General features: G+C 41.3%; 1 protein-coding gene across 1 annotated transcript; it reads left to right on the top strand.

Moving 5' to 3' along the window:
• The first annotated feature begins 6385 nt into the window (after positions 1-6385).
• WDR12 (WD repeat domain 12) lies at positions 6386-16092 on the top strand. Its single transcript, XM_054168345.1, has 13 exons — positions 6386-6569; positions 6653-6747; positions 7988-8082; positions 8696-8802; positions 9583-9698; positions 10101-10255; positions 11057-11102; positions 12351-12436; positions 12622-12762; positions 12865-12970; positions 14264-14396; positions 15215-15287; positions 15997-16092. The coding sequence occupies exons 1-13, from the start codon at positions 6529-6531 to the stop codon at positions 16072-16074; spliced, it is 1272 nt and encodes a 423-aa protein (XP_054024320.1). The 5' UTR covers positions 6386-6528; the 3' UTR covers positions 16075-16092.
• Positions 16093-16389: the final 297 nt, after the last annotated feature.

The raw sequence follows: 16389 nt of genomic DNA, 5'->3' as shown, positions 1-16389 counted from the left end.
CTTTCAGAGAGGAAAAGCAGCAAAATGTACTTTAATCTTGTGTGGTATTTCTATTAAAAAAAGAAAAAAAAGGAAAAAGGAAAGAAAGGGAAAAAAAAAGAACATTTAAAACCAGTGTGCTGCATTGCATATCCGGGGGGAGCTGCTGTCCTTCTGCTAGCTAAGACTAGCTGTTCTATTTTTGTTTTCCGTTTCCATGCTGAAAATGTATTCATATTTCTGCTTCCTAAAGCAACCTCTAAGGGGAAAGAAAATACCTTGTGTCCAAAATCTGTTCCCCAAAACTACTCATCGATTTTAAACATCTCAAATCTACCTAGAAACTGAGAGAACTTAGAGCAAAAAGACCCAACTCAGTAAAATATCCATCAACTTGATTTTGACTTCAAAATAAATCTTACTCTTCTAGTCTGTCTTTAGACATATGCATTTAGCTATGAAGACAAAAATCTCTATATGCTTTCTTAATTCTCTAGCACAGAAGAAACACAATAGCAATTAAAGCCCAAGAATTACACAGCACAAGACCAAGAATCAGATTTTGCAAGTCTCAAAATATAGGTACTTGGAGCTTATTCTCAACAAGCCTGCAGAATCGAGTTCCTACAGCACATCTCATTTAAGGAAGAAAAAAAAAAAGTAAATGTTTAAGCACAAATATCTACCCTGTTGAAACTCTGACAACACAAATATTAAGCTTGTAAAAATAATTGAAAACAGGCAACCCTTGTGTAAAAATATCATGCCAGGCTGTCATTTGGCCCATGCAAGGAGTGCAATCTGTTCCATGTCTTGCAGCCATCAGACAAACAACTCTGACATTTCTGCACAAAAATCTGTAAACTACAAAGAGTGGAGAAAAACATTTCTACATTTTAGAGTCAGACCTGGACTGTCTTCTGTACTAAAACTGTCTACTGTAAACTACATCAGACAAGCAGTGTCAAATAAATGGCACTAGTTGTGTTAAAGCCCATAAGCATGAATGACATTTTATGTTAGCTGATGTGTAGCCAACACCTACACAGATGTCCTGCATCCCTGGATTTTTATTTGCCACATTTGGTCACTAAGCAATCTGACCTAGTTTTAAACACCTCCTACTCCAAGGCAGGTCACCAAATGTTCTCTTATTAAAAGGATTTTGTGAACATAATAAAACACATTTCTTCAGCTCTACAACTCAATCTATTAATATAACTGCTAGAGGTTGTCATTACACGTAACATCTGGATATTCATCAGTTCAAAACTGAATGCCACAAGAATCCAAGGAAAGGAAGTATTGTACTTTTTAAAAGGAAATGCTGTAATACTACAAAGGTGTGACAAAAACACTTTGGTGAAATATCATACTGTAAATTCAGACAGAGTGTAAAGAAAGAAAGCATCCACAAAGACAAAACATTTGTACCTCACCTGAAAAATATGTTTGTTGTTTCTGACTCTCCTGTTCTATTAGAGATGCCTATGAACAAATCATTAGATCCTTCCATAACAATATCATGGTCAGGTCCACTTTTTTCCATTACAAGATGACCTGGAGAAATTAAAAGTTTATTTAATCCTTTGATATTTCAGTCTCCAGTAAGACACTGATGCACATTTTTTTTTGATCTTAGAAATTTAGTCTTGCAACTGCTAATGCTGCTGCAAGCTAAGAAGTTGAGAGATTCCTGCCTCTTTATCACTGTATTACCCACAACAGAAAAATTTCAGTGAGCTGCTCCAGAAGCACAGTTTAGCCTCTTGCATAAGACAAATTGCTTGTCATTGCATGCACACAAAACACACACATACACACTCTTGTGATTTTCATCTAAATATGTCCACAAGCACTCAAGTAACACCCATATACATCTAGAGAACATTTGGTATTTAAAGATAGGTCAGCACTGCTTTACAAAAATATTAGTCATCTGCTTCCATAATCAACAGACAAGATGTGTTACCCAAGTCTGCCATGCAGTCATTTTAAAGTAAACTACATTTACTTTAGTGGGTTATAAAACATATAAACGAAATAAAATTACTATTGTTAGTCTACAGCAGTAAGCTTTGGGCAGGAAAAACACCAGATTACTGAAACAAAATTTGGCATCAATCATGTGATGAGAGACAAAAAGATAGAGCTGCCAGCACATCAGAGATTTACCCCCTATCCCAAAGACAAGTGCTTCAAGGAGCTCATCTGTCCATTACAAACCTTGAGGCAAACTGATAATAATAGACAGTGAATTGCCACGCCCATAGGACAAGGCTTTCACTCAGTATGCTCTTTAAAGCAGTGATCAATGCCAAATATTCATAAACAAGACAAAATGACAAATTAACTGGGCCTACACACGTAATAAAAACTACACAAATACATCAAACTGAACGGAAGAAAACATAATTCCGGCAGTTTGGGATGAGGGAGAAGAAAGGGTGTTAAGAATTTTCCCTTTCAGTATTTATTTTAAAGACAGACAGCATTATATTATTACATGACTCCTACCAGCTTTATCTTCTTCAGCACTAGTTAATAAATTCCTTGAGATGGACTTTTTAAGTGGAGGTATTTCAATAATTTACAGCTTTCATTAAGGAGAATGTAAAAGGTTAGGGGGTCACTTTGAAAACAACTGTGCAGCCCTGGAAGCACACATTTATTTTGCTTTGCAAAGGTCTAAGGGACCACAGGGAAAGTAAATCCACAACTCCTTGGCATCTGGAGCTGAAAAAAGCACCCTGCTGATACAAATATTGTGAAGTTAAGCTGCTCATATGCTCAATATATTAAATACTTTAAAGCAGATTTAGTTGTCCATTCAATCTTCAAGTGATGACACTCCAAGTTCCAAATGAAATTATCTCATATTTGCCAAATATTTTGTACCTTTGGATCTGAGAAAAATTGTGAGAAGTTTCAGTTTAAACATCTGAAGCATGTTAGCAGGAAGGGGGAAAAAAAAAACCAAGATGGAAAAGTAGGTTTCCTTATCATTCAATCATTTCCCCTCAGTTAAAAGATACAAAGAAGATCTGTCAGTTTTGCCAAAGCAATTCTTTGATGAAGTTTGTTCCAGAGACACCAATGGTATGTACCCTAAGTGTGCTGTAACTCAACTGCAGAACACAAAGACAGTTGTTATTGGGTCAGAGCAACTGCCCAAGTAGCCCAACATCCTGTATTTAATAAAGCTTAATGATAAAGCTCAGGGAAAAAAAATGACAGCAGTAGGATAAATATGCAGTGATATTTATCCAGTTTCCTCTAACATGAAGGGGAGCCTACAAGAAAGCTGGGGAGGGACTTTATACAAGGCTTTATAGTGATAGTACAAGGAGGAATAGATTTAAACTGGAATTTACACTGGATATTAGGAAGACATTCTTTACAGTGAGGGTGGTGAGATACTGGAACAGGCTGCCCAGGGAGGTTGTAGATGTCTCCTCCCTGGAAGTGTTCAAGGCCACGCTGAACAGAGCTTTTAGCAGCTTGGTCTAGTGGAAGGTGTCCACAGGGGAGTTGGAACTAGATGATCTTTAAGACTGATTCCTACTCAAACCATTCTATGGCTCTGTGTATGGTTGCTTTGACACGAACAAGTAACTAACATACATCTATCTCTTCTTTTCATTAACACTTAAGTGCCATAAAAATTTCCAGGGTAACACTATTGTATCCCACACTTAACAGCTTGAAGGAGAAACATGGGAGTTTAACGTTACTGTACAAGATCAACAGCTGTATCCTCTGCACACAAACCAAACAGCAGCTCTTCACATCCTTAGCTCCACCCAAACTACCCTACAGGTTGCTCTCTGTGAAGTCCATCACTCCAAGGATGCTTCCAAGCTAACCGTTACTTCATTTTAATGCCACAAGACTGCCTCCTCCGCCCTGCTTCCATTCACTTTGTTCAAAATAAAGGGAAATGTATGGCCATTGCTATCCTTGGCTCAATTTTACAAAGACAACATGCAACCACAGGAACAGCTAGCACAGGCAAAGACGTTAACCATCATGAGCTTTTCATGCAGGATCTTACAGACAGATCTTCAAGAGAGCAAACACTGTGCACTACAATCTAGCCTACATATTACCATCAGCAGTTCATTTAAAAAAACATAGTGACAGTTCAAGGTCATTTAACATAACACAAAAGGCAGTCAAATCTCTATATATTTAGTGATCAAGAACTCCCATAATAATACAGCTGGCAAAGCCAGGGGCACCTCTTGCACACAGCAGATTCACACTACTATCTACAGGATAATAATCAGGAACAGGATTTCAATGCCCATTTTGAGGTGAACCTTTCTCATAACATTTGCAAGCTCCTCTCTGATGCAGAAACCCACACACTGTTTCCTAATATACTAACTTTGAGAGACACCAATGGAAAAGTAAAACTAGCATTACTTCAAAATCTCATAATTGATCAGTCACATCTCCACCCTGTATTAAGACAGGGTATTAGACTTCTGTATTTTCTTGTCTCCAATTATTTTTTCTATGGTAATATCTACAGCTACCAACACCTACCCTAAAAACACCAGTTCTAGATTGGCATAATTTTAAGGCCTCATATGAATGCTTGCTTCTGCCTTCTCTCAGCTATGAGGCCTCCCAGTGAAAGCAACACACAGCCAGATTTCAAGAGGAACACTGCCTTTCAGAATCCCAGTTACTTTAAAACTGAGCACAATTTTAATCTTGAGATGAGGCCTAAACTGTAAAAAAATTGGAAAGTTCATTGTGATAATAAACACATTCTATCTAGGAGTACTCTCTCAGGGCAGGAAGGAAGGAATTCTCTCACATTTTTCAAGTTTTCAATTAAGAGAAATAGGGAGGAAAAAATATTTGTTCCTGTTTTAGGATTTCTGACAGCAATATTTCACATATTGGTTTTAAGTTATACTTTGTGACAGGAAATACATACAACTGAATGCCTTACCAATTTTTTTTTCCCCCCTTTGATTTTCCATGAAGTGTTTCAGGGGTTTTATCAAAAAGGATAATCACATAGCTGACTACAATTAAACACATTTTCTGAAAAAGCCACCTTTGATGACATTTCTCTACTGTCGTTATCAAGGGCACAAATTACAGTAAAAGGTAGCAGGGAAGGAGAAAGGACATAGTAATACCTTCAAGTAAATGAACTACAATTAGCTTTATATTAACTTGTACAAAGTTTAAGATTTAGCTTATCCCTGACACGGACGAGGAGGCAAATCCTGTTAAGAATCCACAGAGCTGGAGACTCCTAGTTAAAATGTCCCTCAAATCACTTTTGTATTGCTAGCAGAAATATCTGTGAAATGCACCTGCGTAAATTACATTGACAAACAACGCCAGCTCTTTTAAGTACACTTAAAAAACAGACAAGACTTCGGAGTCTCGCAAAACATCCTGACTCGACACCTGCCCGCTCCAACAAATTGCCCCAGTCTAAGACCCCACACAGGGTAAAAGCTCAGCTGTTCCCTGAAGAGCCGCACGTAACTGACAAAAAGGCGGGAAAAGGATAACCTAGATAGGACACAGCAGGTACCCAAACATCCTTCTCTCCAAAACGACAGATCCACTCACAGCTTTAGAGTCCACTGCGTGTTGGGTTAATGACTTTTAGTAGCAAGTTTATTGTTGATGTATCACTTTGCATGCGAAGAAACACCCACATTACAGGGAGAAGGCACCATCAGCAGCGAACCAGTCTCACACGGCCGTTCGCGGGCTCCAGCAATGCCCCAGCTCTACACGGGGAACTATTCACCGTCACGGGGGCAGAGCCGGTACTGCTGGTTGCCCCGCATAGTCCAATCGGGGGTGCTGCAAGGCGGCCCCCGGACGAGGGGGGAAAGCACGGGAACCCCGCTCCAGCGGCGCAGGTTCCTACGAACACCCTAAGCAAAGCGCCCTCCACGCCTCAGCCCCAAGGGAAATAAGGCGCACCTCGTCCTTGCCCCTCACCCTGCGCTCCTGGTCACACCCCCCCGCGCAGCGCAGCCCTGGAGTGCTGCAGTGAGACACGCGAGGGCGGACCCTGCCCGCCGCCCTGAGGGAAGAGCGCGGCCCGGCCCACTGCGGCCCGTCCTTCCCCAGCCCCGCAAGGTGCGGCACAGAGTCCGAGTCCAAGAGTCTACGAGTCTACTCAACCTCCGTTTGGCTCCCGCAGGCACCGCCATACACACCGCCCCTCCGCGCACGCGCAGCGCCGCCGCACCCGCCTTCCAGCCGGCAGGGAAAAGGGAAGGGGAGCGCGAAGGGCGCCGGGAAAGCGATGGGGCACCGAGCCTCTCGGGATCCGTAGCTCGTGGGCCGGGTCGGGGCGCGCGCGGCATGCTGGGTGCTGTGGTCGCCGCCGGCCGCGTGGTGCAGCAGACTCGGCAGTAGCTGGCGGCGTGGGCTGGGTCTGACCGCGAGAAGCGGCTGCGGCAAGGCTGGAGTGCAGCCATTGAACGTGCAGGGAGGAGGTGTCCCGCGGGTGGGCACGGCTAATCGCGACACGTGGTTAGGGACGAAGCCGGTAGCAGCATGGCCCAGTTAACGGCACGGTTCCGCACCGAGAACCGCAGGTGAGGGGGCGCCTGCTTGGGCTGGGAGGGTGGGTTTGCGGTGGGGGTAATGCAAAGACGGTAACGGCACTGTGTGCCCGCAGGTACGCTGTGGAGGATGTGCCCTTCTCGGTGCCCGCGGCCTCCGAGACCACCGACCTCAGCCATCTCATCAACAAGCTGCTGGCGGCCGGCAACGGTATGTGCCGGGCGGGCGGCCGGGCGGGAGCTTACCGCCGCTCCGAGCAGGCGCCAGCCTTACATGCTTGCCTTTTCTTCTTGGGTGGCTGGCGAGTCCCTCTCCTCACTTCGCGTTCCTGAGCACGTATCGGGTGAGGGCACAGGCCGCGGCTCCCTCGCAAGTTGCCCCACTGCCGCACGAACCGGCCGAGTCAGGCTTATGCTTCTGCTGAGCGTGACCAGTTGTAGCGCATCGTGCCACAAACTGGCCGGCTTGGGGTAGGGCCGTCCAAAGAAATGTCAAAGTTGGAAGCAGCACTCTAGTATCCGCAGGTCCCGCAATGGGATCGGGCTTTGGCCTGACGCGGTCCTGCCCTTCTGTTTTGGTCTGGCTGTCCTGAGAAAGACACTTTTTGAACTTGATCCAAAACTCGGCAGGTATTGGTGCTGGTGGGCAGTCCTGGGAGAAGTGTGCCAAGGGCTGGATATAGCATGTGCCTAGCAGATCAGGCTGCCCCAGCAGATGAGGATGGAGGTGTTCCCCAAAACCTAGCAAAAGAACAAATGAAACAAAAGGGTTGGAGCACAACCATTCTGTTAATGCTAGCTGAAATAAGCCTGCCTTGAAAGGTTTTTGAAGGGAAGTCACCTGTGCAATAGTGTCAAAAAAATCCGGTTTTCTATAAGAAACCAGACTACTCATATCCTAACCTGCTGAGATTTCTGCAAGTTGCTTTTAAACCTTTACATGCAAATGGAAACAGCCTTGAATAGAAAACTAGTGAACAACACAATACTCTTGTCAAAATGTGGGGCCTTTGATAACTATATTGTTGCAGAAGTTAAAATATGAACCAAGAATTCTGAGGATTTTCCTATTGCTATCTCAAACACAGGGCTCTGGCTAGTGATGATAAAGATGTGGGTGAGCAGGGGGAAGTTCCATGCAAAACAGTGATGAAGCACCACTGGAGTTTAGTGACATAGCTACAAAGAAGGATTTGGAAAATACTGTGTTAACAGTAAGAAGCAAACAACCCTCTCAACCCCAACAGCAAATGCTCCTGTCTTGTAGTTCTCATAATCCTGGGGAATTCATAGGCTGCACACTTAAAACTGAGAGTCAGATGTGACTTTCATTGAGGCAGTTTCTGGGTTTTTGTCTCCAGTCTCCTGAACTGGCCACAGAATGCTGCTGTTCTCAATGGTAACAAATAAATAGTGACACCCAAATATGTGGTTTTCCTAATTTGTTTCAGTGGATCACAAACATGTGGAATTTGACTTTCTTATCAATGGCCAGTTCTTGCGTATGCCACTGGTCACACACATGGAAATGGAAAATATCTCCACGGTAAGTCATGCTCAATTTCTCCCCACCTTGGACAGTAGAACAGATGTAGTCAGTTTACTTCAATCTGATTTAGGTATTACATTGTCATCCTGACTAAGAAGATTTCTTTGCTCAGTTTTCTTTTCCTTTGCAGTTTTCTTTCTTTTCTGACTTTACAGGAGAATTCCCTGTATGTCAATCCATTCTGAACTGCAGAGTGATTAGAGTATAGGACAGAACAGTGTTATTCAGTCTGTTTTCTATATCCAATTTAGAAGGGAAATTCTTTTTTCATTCAGTTAATCATTAATGTATTTTTGTCTCCTTTAGGGGATAATGGGAGAGATTAGAAAGTTTTAAACAACAGTTTTGTATGGGTGCATACAGAAGAAGAGGAGCCTGAGAAGAGTAAAATTACTTGCATGTGCTTCCAGCTTTCTATTAATAGTAAAAAAAAAAAAAGCAATATAATTCAGATACTTCTTTTATTCCACAAATGTGGCAAAGGACTTGAATATCAAGATCTTTGCCCAATAAATGTGTATATTTGCACCACACAAGTTAAATATTAGTTAATTAGTATGGGTTTGTTTTTTTGTTGTTAAACAAGAAATATTTTCTTCTGTGAGCTCAGGAAGAAGTGGTGGAAATAGAGTATGTGGAGAAATATATGGCCCCTCAGCCAGAGGAATGCATCTTCCATGATGACTGGATCAGTTCTGTTCAAGCCACTGAAGAATGGTACTGCACTAAGTGAATTCTAAGTTTTGCCTGGCCTACTCCCTTTGTGTACAGAAAGCTCCATGGTGTCAGTTGGGGTGGTATTCTGGCTCTTTCCTAATGTGTTGGGAGGGTTTTTTTCCCCTCTTTGCTCTGTTTTTGTTTTGTTTTTAACCTGTCAAGTTAGTAATCTACTTGCTTTGGTAAGCAGTATAGCTTTGACACTTGCCTTCTATGTTGACAGTGAATTAACAGAAGTAGAAAACAGTGCCACTGAACATGAGATACTCGTAATACAAATGAATAATACAAGTGGTGTTTACTATCTTTTGTCTTAAAGAACAGTAAGATTTCCATATATCTCTTGTTAGCTTAAACTCTTGACTTCAAGTGTGACATTCATTCAGAGTAGTGTACCTTTATGTGGAGCTTTTCTTTTAAAAAAAACCATCCAACCATCATGGTCCTCTTCTACTGTATATTCATAGTCATTTCGCATCAACTAGGCAATATTCCTATATCAAGTAATGGTTTGAAAATGCTTTGAGATCCTCTGGTAACATACCATGATGTAAGCAATCTTATTATCTCACCTACCAGAATATGCACCACTCTCACTGCTTTTCTTTTTGGCTTTTAAATTCTTTTTTTTGCTTTTCCAAACACAGAAAGTAGCTACATTTTGAATTTGCTTCAGCTACCCGGTTACTATGGTAATATTGTTCCAAGTTCCTGGTTGATGCTTTTTTCTTAAAACACTGTTGGTTTATAAAATAATATCTCAAATTCTGTACCCTGTAGGATATTAACTGGCTGCTATGATCAAACAGCTCATATCTGGTCTTTGGAAGGCAAGCCCATCATGACAATGGCTGGGCATACAGAAGTAGTGAAAGATGCGGTATGGGTGAAGCAAGGTCAGTATGTGCGTTCGGGGAATAGTAATAGTTTGATTTATTGGGGGAACAATGTCAGCATTCTTCAACCATGAAGTTTTAGTTACATAAATGCTACAGTTATTGCTTTGCCTGTTAGTGGTGGTAGAAATTAAGTTGTGGTGTGATTAAAACAGTCCTTTAACAGTAATGAGTACAGTCTAGCAAGCACATTGTCTATCCCTTTTGCAGATTTCATGAGCAAATAGTGGTAGGTATGTATATTTATGTTAATTGTACTTACAGGGTAACATGACATAAACTGAGGTATGTATGACTTTCTATCCACCTGCTACTTCTTCCTCAACTAGAATAATTGTATATTAGGCATAAAGACTTTGGAAAGCTGAGTTGGGTGTGAGCACAACTTTTTTTCTTCTCCAGATAGTTTATCTTGCCTGATACTTAGTGCTTCTATGGACCAAACTGTCCTGCTATGGGAATGGAATGTGGAGAAGAACAAAGTGAAAGCCCTTCACTGCTGCAGGGGACATGCTGGAAGTGTAGATTCCATAGCTGTTGATTGCACAAGAACTAAAGTGAGTGATTTCTGGAAAGAAACCTTTGTTGGCAGCCCTTATCTCAAAAATAATCTTTTGTCCCTGCTTAGGCACTAGTTATCACATTGTTATGGCAGACACATTGTTAATTTTCCAGTTTTGTTATAAATTGTAGTCATTGAGCATTAGGAGTGCTGCATCACTGCTAGGTCTTCTTTTCAAAGTGATGCACTTAACCTCTAGTAACTCAAAAAGCTGAAGGTGACTTTAGATGACACAAGCCATTATACTACTTCTAACTTCACTAAGTGAAATTGAATGTTTATTCTTAAGTAAATGTTACTTTTAACACACATGAATTTTGCATTACAATGAACTATTTTCAAATCTGACCTAAATTTGTACAGTAGTTTTGGTGGGGGAAAAATATTTCCAAGGTGATTCTTGGAAAAAGCAGGGGGTAGAAGAGGTCCTTTCATTTTATCCAGGAATTGAACAAAAAAGAGCACTCTCACTGAAGCTGGAGTCATCACTCCCAGCTTGACTCAATATCAGACAGGTTAGAATAAAACCTTTTGGTGCTGAAGATAAAGGTAAAAGTGGTATTTTGCAGGTAATTTTCCTGCAAAGGAAGGAAAAAGATCAAATTAATCTTTTTCAAAATTGGTGAGTTTTGGTTTTGGGGGTTGGTTAGTTGGGTTTTTTTGTTTGTTTTTTCAGAGCCTAGAACTGTTCATGTGTTATAACCCATTGGTTAATTTTTCAAGCAGGAAGTGCATTTTGTGTAGTTTACAAGGTCTATTTGGATCAACTTTTAACAAAATATTTCTGTTCATGCAGTTCTGCAGTGGATCCTGGGATAAGATGTTAAAGATCTGGTCTGCAGGTAAGATAAGCATCAGTTGAGATTATGGTCTTTCTTTAAAAACCTTGTATGCACAATAACCTTAAAGATGGATATCTAAATACCTTCTTTATCAAGAAAAAATGAGTCTAATATTAAGATCAAGCTAGAACTTTCTCTTTTGTAAGCTTTGTAAGGCTCTGTATCAATATGTTTAGATACTGTTTTGGTTGGTAACACCATGGCAGATATGATTATCAAGTGCATACCGGTGTTTATGCAGAACACAAAAAAAAAAATGTATACATAAATATGCAGGTTTGCAGCAGGAGTAGGAAAGTGATTATGCCCCTGTGCTCAGCACTGCTGAGGCTGCACCTTGAATGCTGGTTTCAGTTTTGGGTCCCTCACTACAAGAAAGACATTGAGGTACTGGAGCATGTCCAGAGAAGGGCAATAAAGCTGGTGAAGGGTCTAAAGCACAAATCTTAAGGGGAGCAGCTGAGGGATCTGGCATTGTGTAGTGTAGAGAAGAAGAGGCTCAGAGACCTCATTGCTCTCTACAACTACCTGAAAAGAGGTTCTAGTGAGGTGGGGGTCAGTCTCTAGTATCAGGTGATAGAACAAGAGGAAATGGCCTGAAATTGTGCCAGTTTAGATTGGAAGAAAATAGAAATTTCTTTATGGAAAGGGTGTTCAGCCATTGGAATAGGTTGCTCAGGCAGGTGGAGTCACTGTCCCTGGAACTGTTCAAGAAATGTGTGGACATGGCACTTTGGGGTGTGGTTTAATGCCCATGGTGGTGTTAGGTCAATGGTTGGACTTGATGATCTTAGAGGTCTTTTCCAACCAAAAAAATTCTATGATTCTACTATTGACAACATAAATAGAGGATGGTAAGATGATCAGTCTTTTCTAAAAGCAGAGACTAATCTCATTTGATCTGAATGCTTTATTTCACTGGGCCAAGTCATATTGTTTTGGTTTGGGATTATATGTTTAGGTATTGTATCTAAAAGAAAGATTTTGCATATTACATACCCAAATTACTGTTGGAATTTTCCATGAGCTAGGATGGTCTTGAAAATTCATTGGGACCTCATTTTGAAACTGCATGACTTGGAGAGTATCACTTAATTTGTATTAGTTTTCCTCTTGCTCAAAATGGAGATAATACTGATGTGAATCATAGACAGGTTAGCTACTGTAAATACAGGATTTTGTTTAATTACCTATATGGAAATGCAACTGAAAAACCTATAGATGAAGTCTTACTGCTTTTTGTCACAGTACCCACAGATGAAGAGGATGAATTGGAAGAGGCAGCTAATAGACCACGGAAGAAGCAGAAGACTGAACAATTTGGATTAACAAGGGTAAGACGAACTCCAGATTTGTCCAGGACTTTTAGAAATGTGGCCACACAAAATTCTGTTTAGTTCAAAGTGACTCTCTGAGAATTTGTGATATGTCTCAGGCTGACCAGACATGTGTTTGTTGAAAGAACAGATTATTCTTTTTATCATACTCAATCTAATCTCCTCTCACCTGTAAATTCTAGACACCCCTGGCAACCCTCTCTGGCCATACAGAAGCTGTCTCCTCTGTGCTGTGGTCAGATGCTGAAGAAATTTGCAGTGCATCATGGGACCACACCATTAAACTCTGGGATGCTGAGACTGGAGATCTCAAATCAACATTGGTGAGATCATTATACATTGTAGGGCCAGCTGAAGGCCAGCTCAAAAAACTTACGCAAAATAGTATTTCCTGTCTTACAGTTACCTGTTTCCTTTTCTGACAGACTGGAAATAAAGTATTTAATTCTGTCAGCTACTCACCACTGTGTCGTCGCCTGGCATCCGGAAGCACCGATAGACACATCAGACTATGGGATCCCCGCAGCAAAGGTGAGGTAAAACATGCATTGTCTTGCCTTCAAAACTGCTTCCTCTTGGGAGACATCTCACAGTTTTCTGGTGCCCTGCTTGAAGCCATCCATTTAGGGGCTTTACTGAAAACAAAGATTACATTTATTTTCCACAATCTGGTGCAAGACTCTGAATTTCTCACCTAATAACTGAGAAACCCATCTCATTGTAGATTTCCCCTTTTTTTTTTTAAATTACTAATGAATCTTCATCTGTGTGGTTGCAAGCCTGAACTTTCTTTTCTTCTATAAGGTTTACACCTAAGTTGATTGGGCCATCATTAAAGTCTGACAGGATTGTGGATAACTTGTTACTGAGCCTAACAGATCGTATTTTATAGGCATGTTTACTTGTTTAGCTTCTAGAATTAACAGTATTATCATCTTGTATGTTATAATAAAAGCCCTTTTCTTGTTTGCTTTTTTCAAAAAGCACTGAGCCCAGGTGTGCCCAGGTGGCCAAGAAGGCCAATGGCATCCTGGCCTGTATCAGGAATAGTGTGACCAGCAGGAGCAGGGAAGTCATTGTGCCCCTGTACTCTGCGCTGGTTAGGCCACACCTTGAGTACTGTGTCCAGTTCTGGACCTCTCACTTTAAGAAGGACATCGAGACACTTGAATGTGTCCAGAGAAGGGCAACGAGGCTGGGGAGAGGCCTTGAGCACAAGCCCTATGAGGAGAGGCTAAGGGAGTTGGGATTGTTTAGCCTGGAGAAGAGGAGGCTCAGGAAAGACCTTATTGCTGTCTACAACTACCTGAAGGGGGGTTGTAGCCAGGTGGGAGTTGGTCTCTTCCCTCAGGCAACCAGCACCAGAACAAGAGGACACAGTCTCAAGCTGCACCAGGGGAGGTTTAGGCTCAAGGTGAGGAGAAGGTTCTTCACTGAGAGTCGTTCGCCATTGGAATGGGCTGCCTGGGGAGGTGGTGGAGTCACCATCCCTGGAGGTGTTCAAGAGGGGATTGGATGTGGCACTTGGTGCCATGGTCTAGTCATGAGGTCTGTGGTGGCAGGTTGGACTTGATGATCTTTGAGGTCTCTTCCAACCTTGGTGATACTGTGATACTGTGAAAAAACTTTGAAAAACAAGTTTGGTGACAAGAAAACATATTTTGAGCTTTGTTTCAGGTTAGAAATCAGTTGTGAGAGAAACACCCTCAAACACAAATACATTGCTGACTGCTTTTCTCACTGGGTTTTGTATGCATCTTAAAAGTGCTGGTTTCAGTTAGCAGCTACTGATGTCTGTCTTTTTTATTTTTTTTTAATGTTCAGATGGCTCCTTGGTTCTCCTGTCTCTGACATCTCACACAGGCTGGGTGACATCTGTGAAGTGGTCACCTACCCATGAGCATCAGCTGATCTCTGGTTCTCTGGACAACATTGTAAAGCTCTGGGACACAAGAAGGTATAATAAATGTGTGCTTTGCTGTTCAAAGGCTTTAAACGTACAGGGTCAGTTAACCTGATGAAATAGAAAACGCAGTGCAAGACAGTAATTGGAAACTTCTGTGGTATCGGTGAAAATCCCTTTGGTTTTAGGAGTCAAGCGTGTAACAAAAGGGAGAAAAACATTTGTGATCTGCCAGAAGACCTTTGTGGCTTAACATCTAAGGGGTGGGTGGTGTTCCAGCATAGGACTTCACTGGCATGAATGACAGCATCAATTTACATGCAGAGGACCTCATCTGTAACATTGCTACTGAGATTAGGAACAGCAGAAGGTCTGCTAACCACTCCTCTGTTCCAAGGAACAAAATACATTCTATGGAATGAGCCTAACTGGGTGAAGTTTCACCTGATACTCTTCAAATCATTCTTTACAAATTCCCAAGCAATGAAATGGTTTACATTCAGAGGACATAAATGGCTTTCTGGGAAACCACACAGTTAGCAACATCCACTTGAAAGGAGAAAACTATAAAATAAACTGTTCTCAACAAACAGATTGATTAAGTTTCAGACACGAAATAGTTTGCAAGCATGTGAAGTATTGCTGCATTTGTCTTTGGGCACATAAAAGAGGTTAACACTTACATGATCAGCTCTGGAGAAGGCAGAGAAAATAGCACAGATAGTAGATACCTGTACTCTGAACATGCTTGTAACTACTAGACCACATCTGTCAATAGTATTGTGACAACATTTCTTCCAAGGACCAATTTTGTTTTCTGTGATTGCTACATAACTTCAAACCTGTGACTGTAAACACCTGTGTTTCACCAGTTGCAAAGCTCCTCTGTATGATTTGGCTGCCCATGAAGACAAGGTTTTGTGTGTGGACTGGACAGAAGCAGGGGTAAGAATCTGAAGAGCAAGCTAAATTTATATGCATGATGGTTAGGAACAGGGCTAAAAGCAGTATGAACTGTTTTTTCCTTTATACTTAGAACAGCAAGTTTGCATTGTGCAGTGGTGATACTGGGTTGATAACTGGGTCTTACTGTCATACACACTGCAGCACTTCCCCATGCTATGGTGCAAAGGTGTAGGATAGGAATTGAAATTCTGTAGCATTATGTGGGTGCTACACTGGTATTTCCACATGAGGAGAGACCAGAACAGCACACCTCACTGAGAAATTACATGTTCCAAGGTACCACTTGCTGCCATGGAGATTAAAGCAGCAGCACAAAATGACAGCTGGGGCATGGCCGTACATGTAGAAGCAGATAACTGTACAAGCCTCTGTAGCACATTGTTCTGCATGTGGTGGTATATGCATTATAAAATAGAAAAAGAAACCCAAAACAACATTAACAAAATTGCCAAGATTTTCAGTGTGGCTCCTGTTCTCAGGAAAAGCTTTAGAACTTTTTCTGCAAAAACTTTGCTACTAACTTTAGGAAGATGGTAAGGGACAATGTTGCTTCTGGGTTTTGATCATGTATTAATAGTTTGTTAATTATTACTCTTTACATCTCCAAAAACAAAAGAAGCATTCTCAATTTCTTGTGTAGGTATTTTACTTGGTTCTGCTCTTAATCACAGTTTTCTTTTCCTCTCAGTTGCTATTGAGTGGAGGTGCAGACAACAAACTGTATTGCTACAGATACCCAGCTACAACTTCTGATGTTGGAGCATAAAGGGCAGCAGGCTGAAGACTTTTTTTTTTTTTTTTTTTTTTTTTTTTTTAAAGATTTTTGCAGCAGTTACTCTGTTGCCTTCCCTTCACAACCAGCAGGCAAAGAAAGGAAGTTTCTGTTGCTCAAAGAGCCTCATTTTTTGTATGGTAACTTTTACCTGAATCTACCGCAGAAAAAAACAGCAACAAGTTACAAATGAGATTAGTATGAAACAAAGCAAAGGGCTTTTCCTCCCTTTTTAATCAGCTTTGAATTAACATCTTTAAATGACTATTTGTATAGCCCTTTTAGTAATGAGTTTTCCTGATACTTACA

This window comes from Dryobates pubescens, chromosome 2 (assembly GCF_014839835.1).
Source record: "Dryobates pubescens isolate bDryPub1 chromosome 2, bDryPub1.pri, whole genome shotgun sequence".
Classification (NCBI taxonomy): domain Eukaryota; kingdom Metazoa; phylum Chordata; class Aves; order Piciformes; family Picidae; genus Dryobates; species Dryobates pubescens.
The sequence above is the reverse complement of the archived record's forward strand: the minus strand, read 5'-3'. Positions and strand labels throughout refer to the sequence as shown.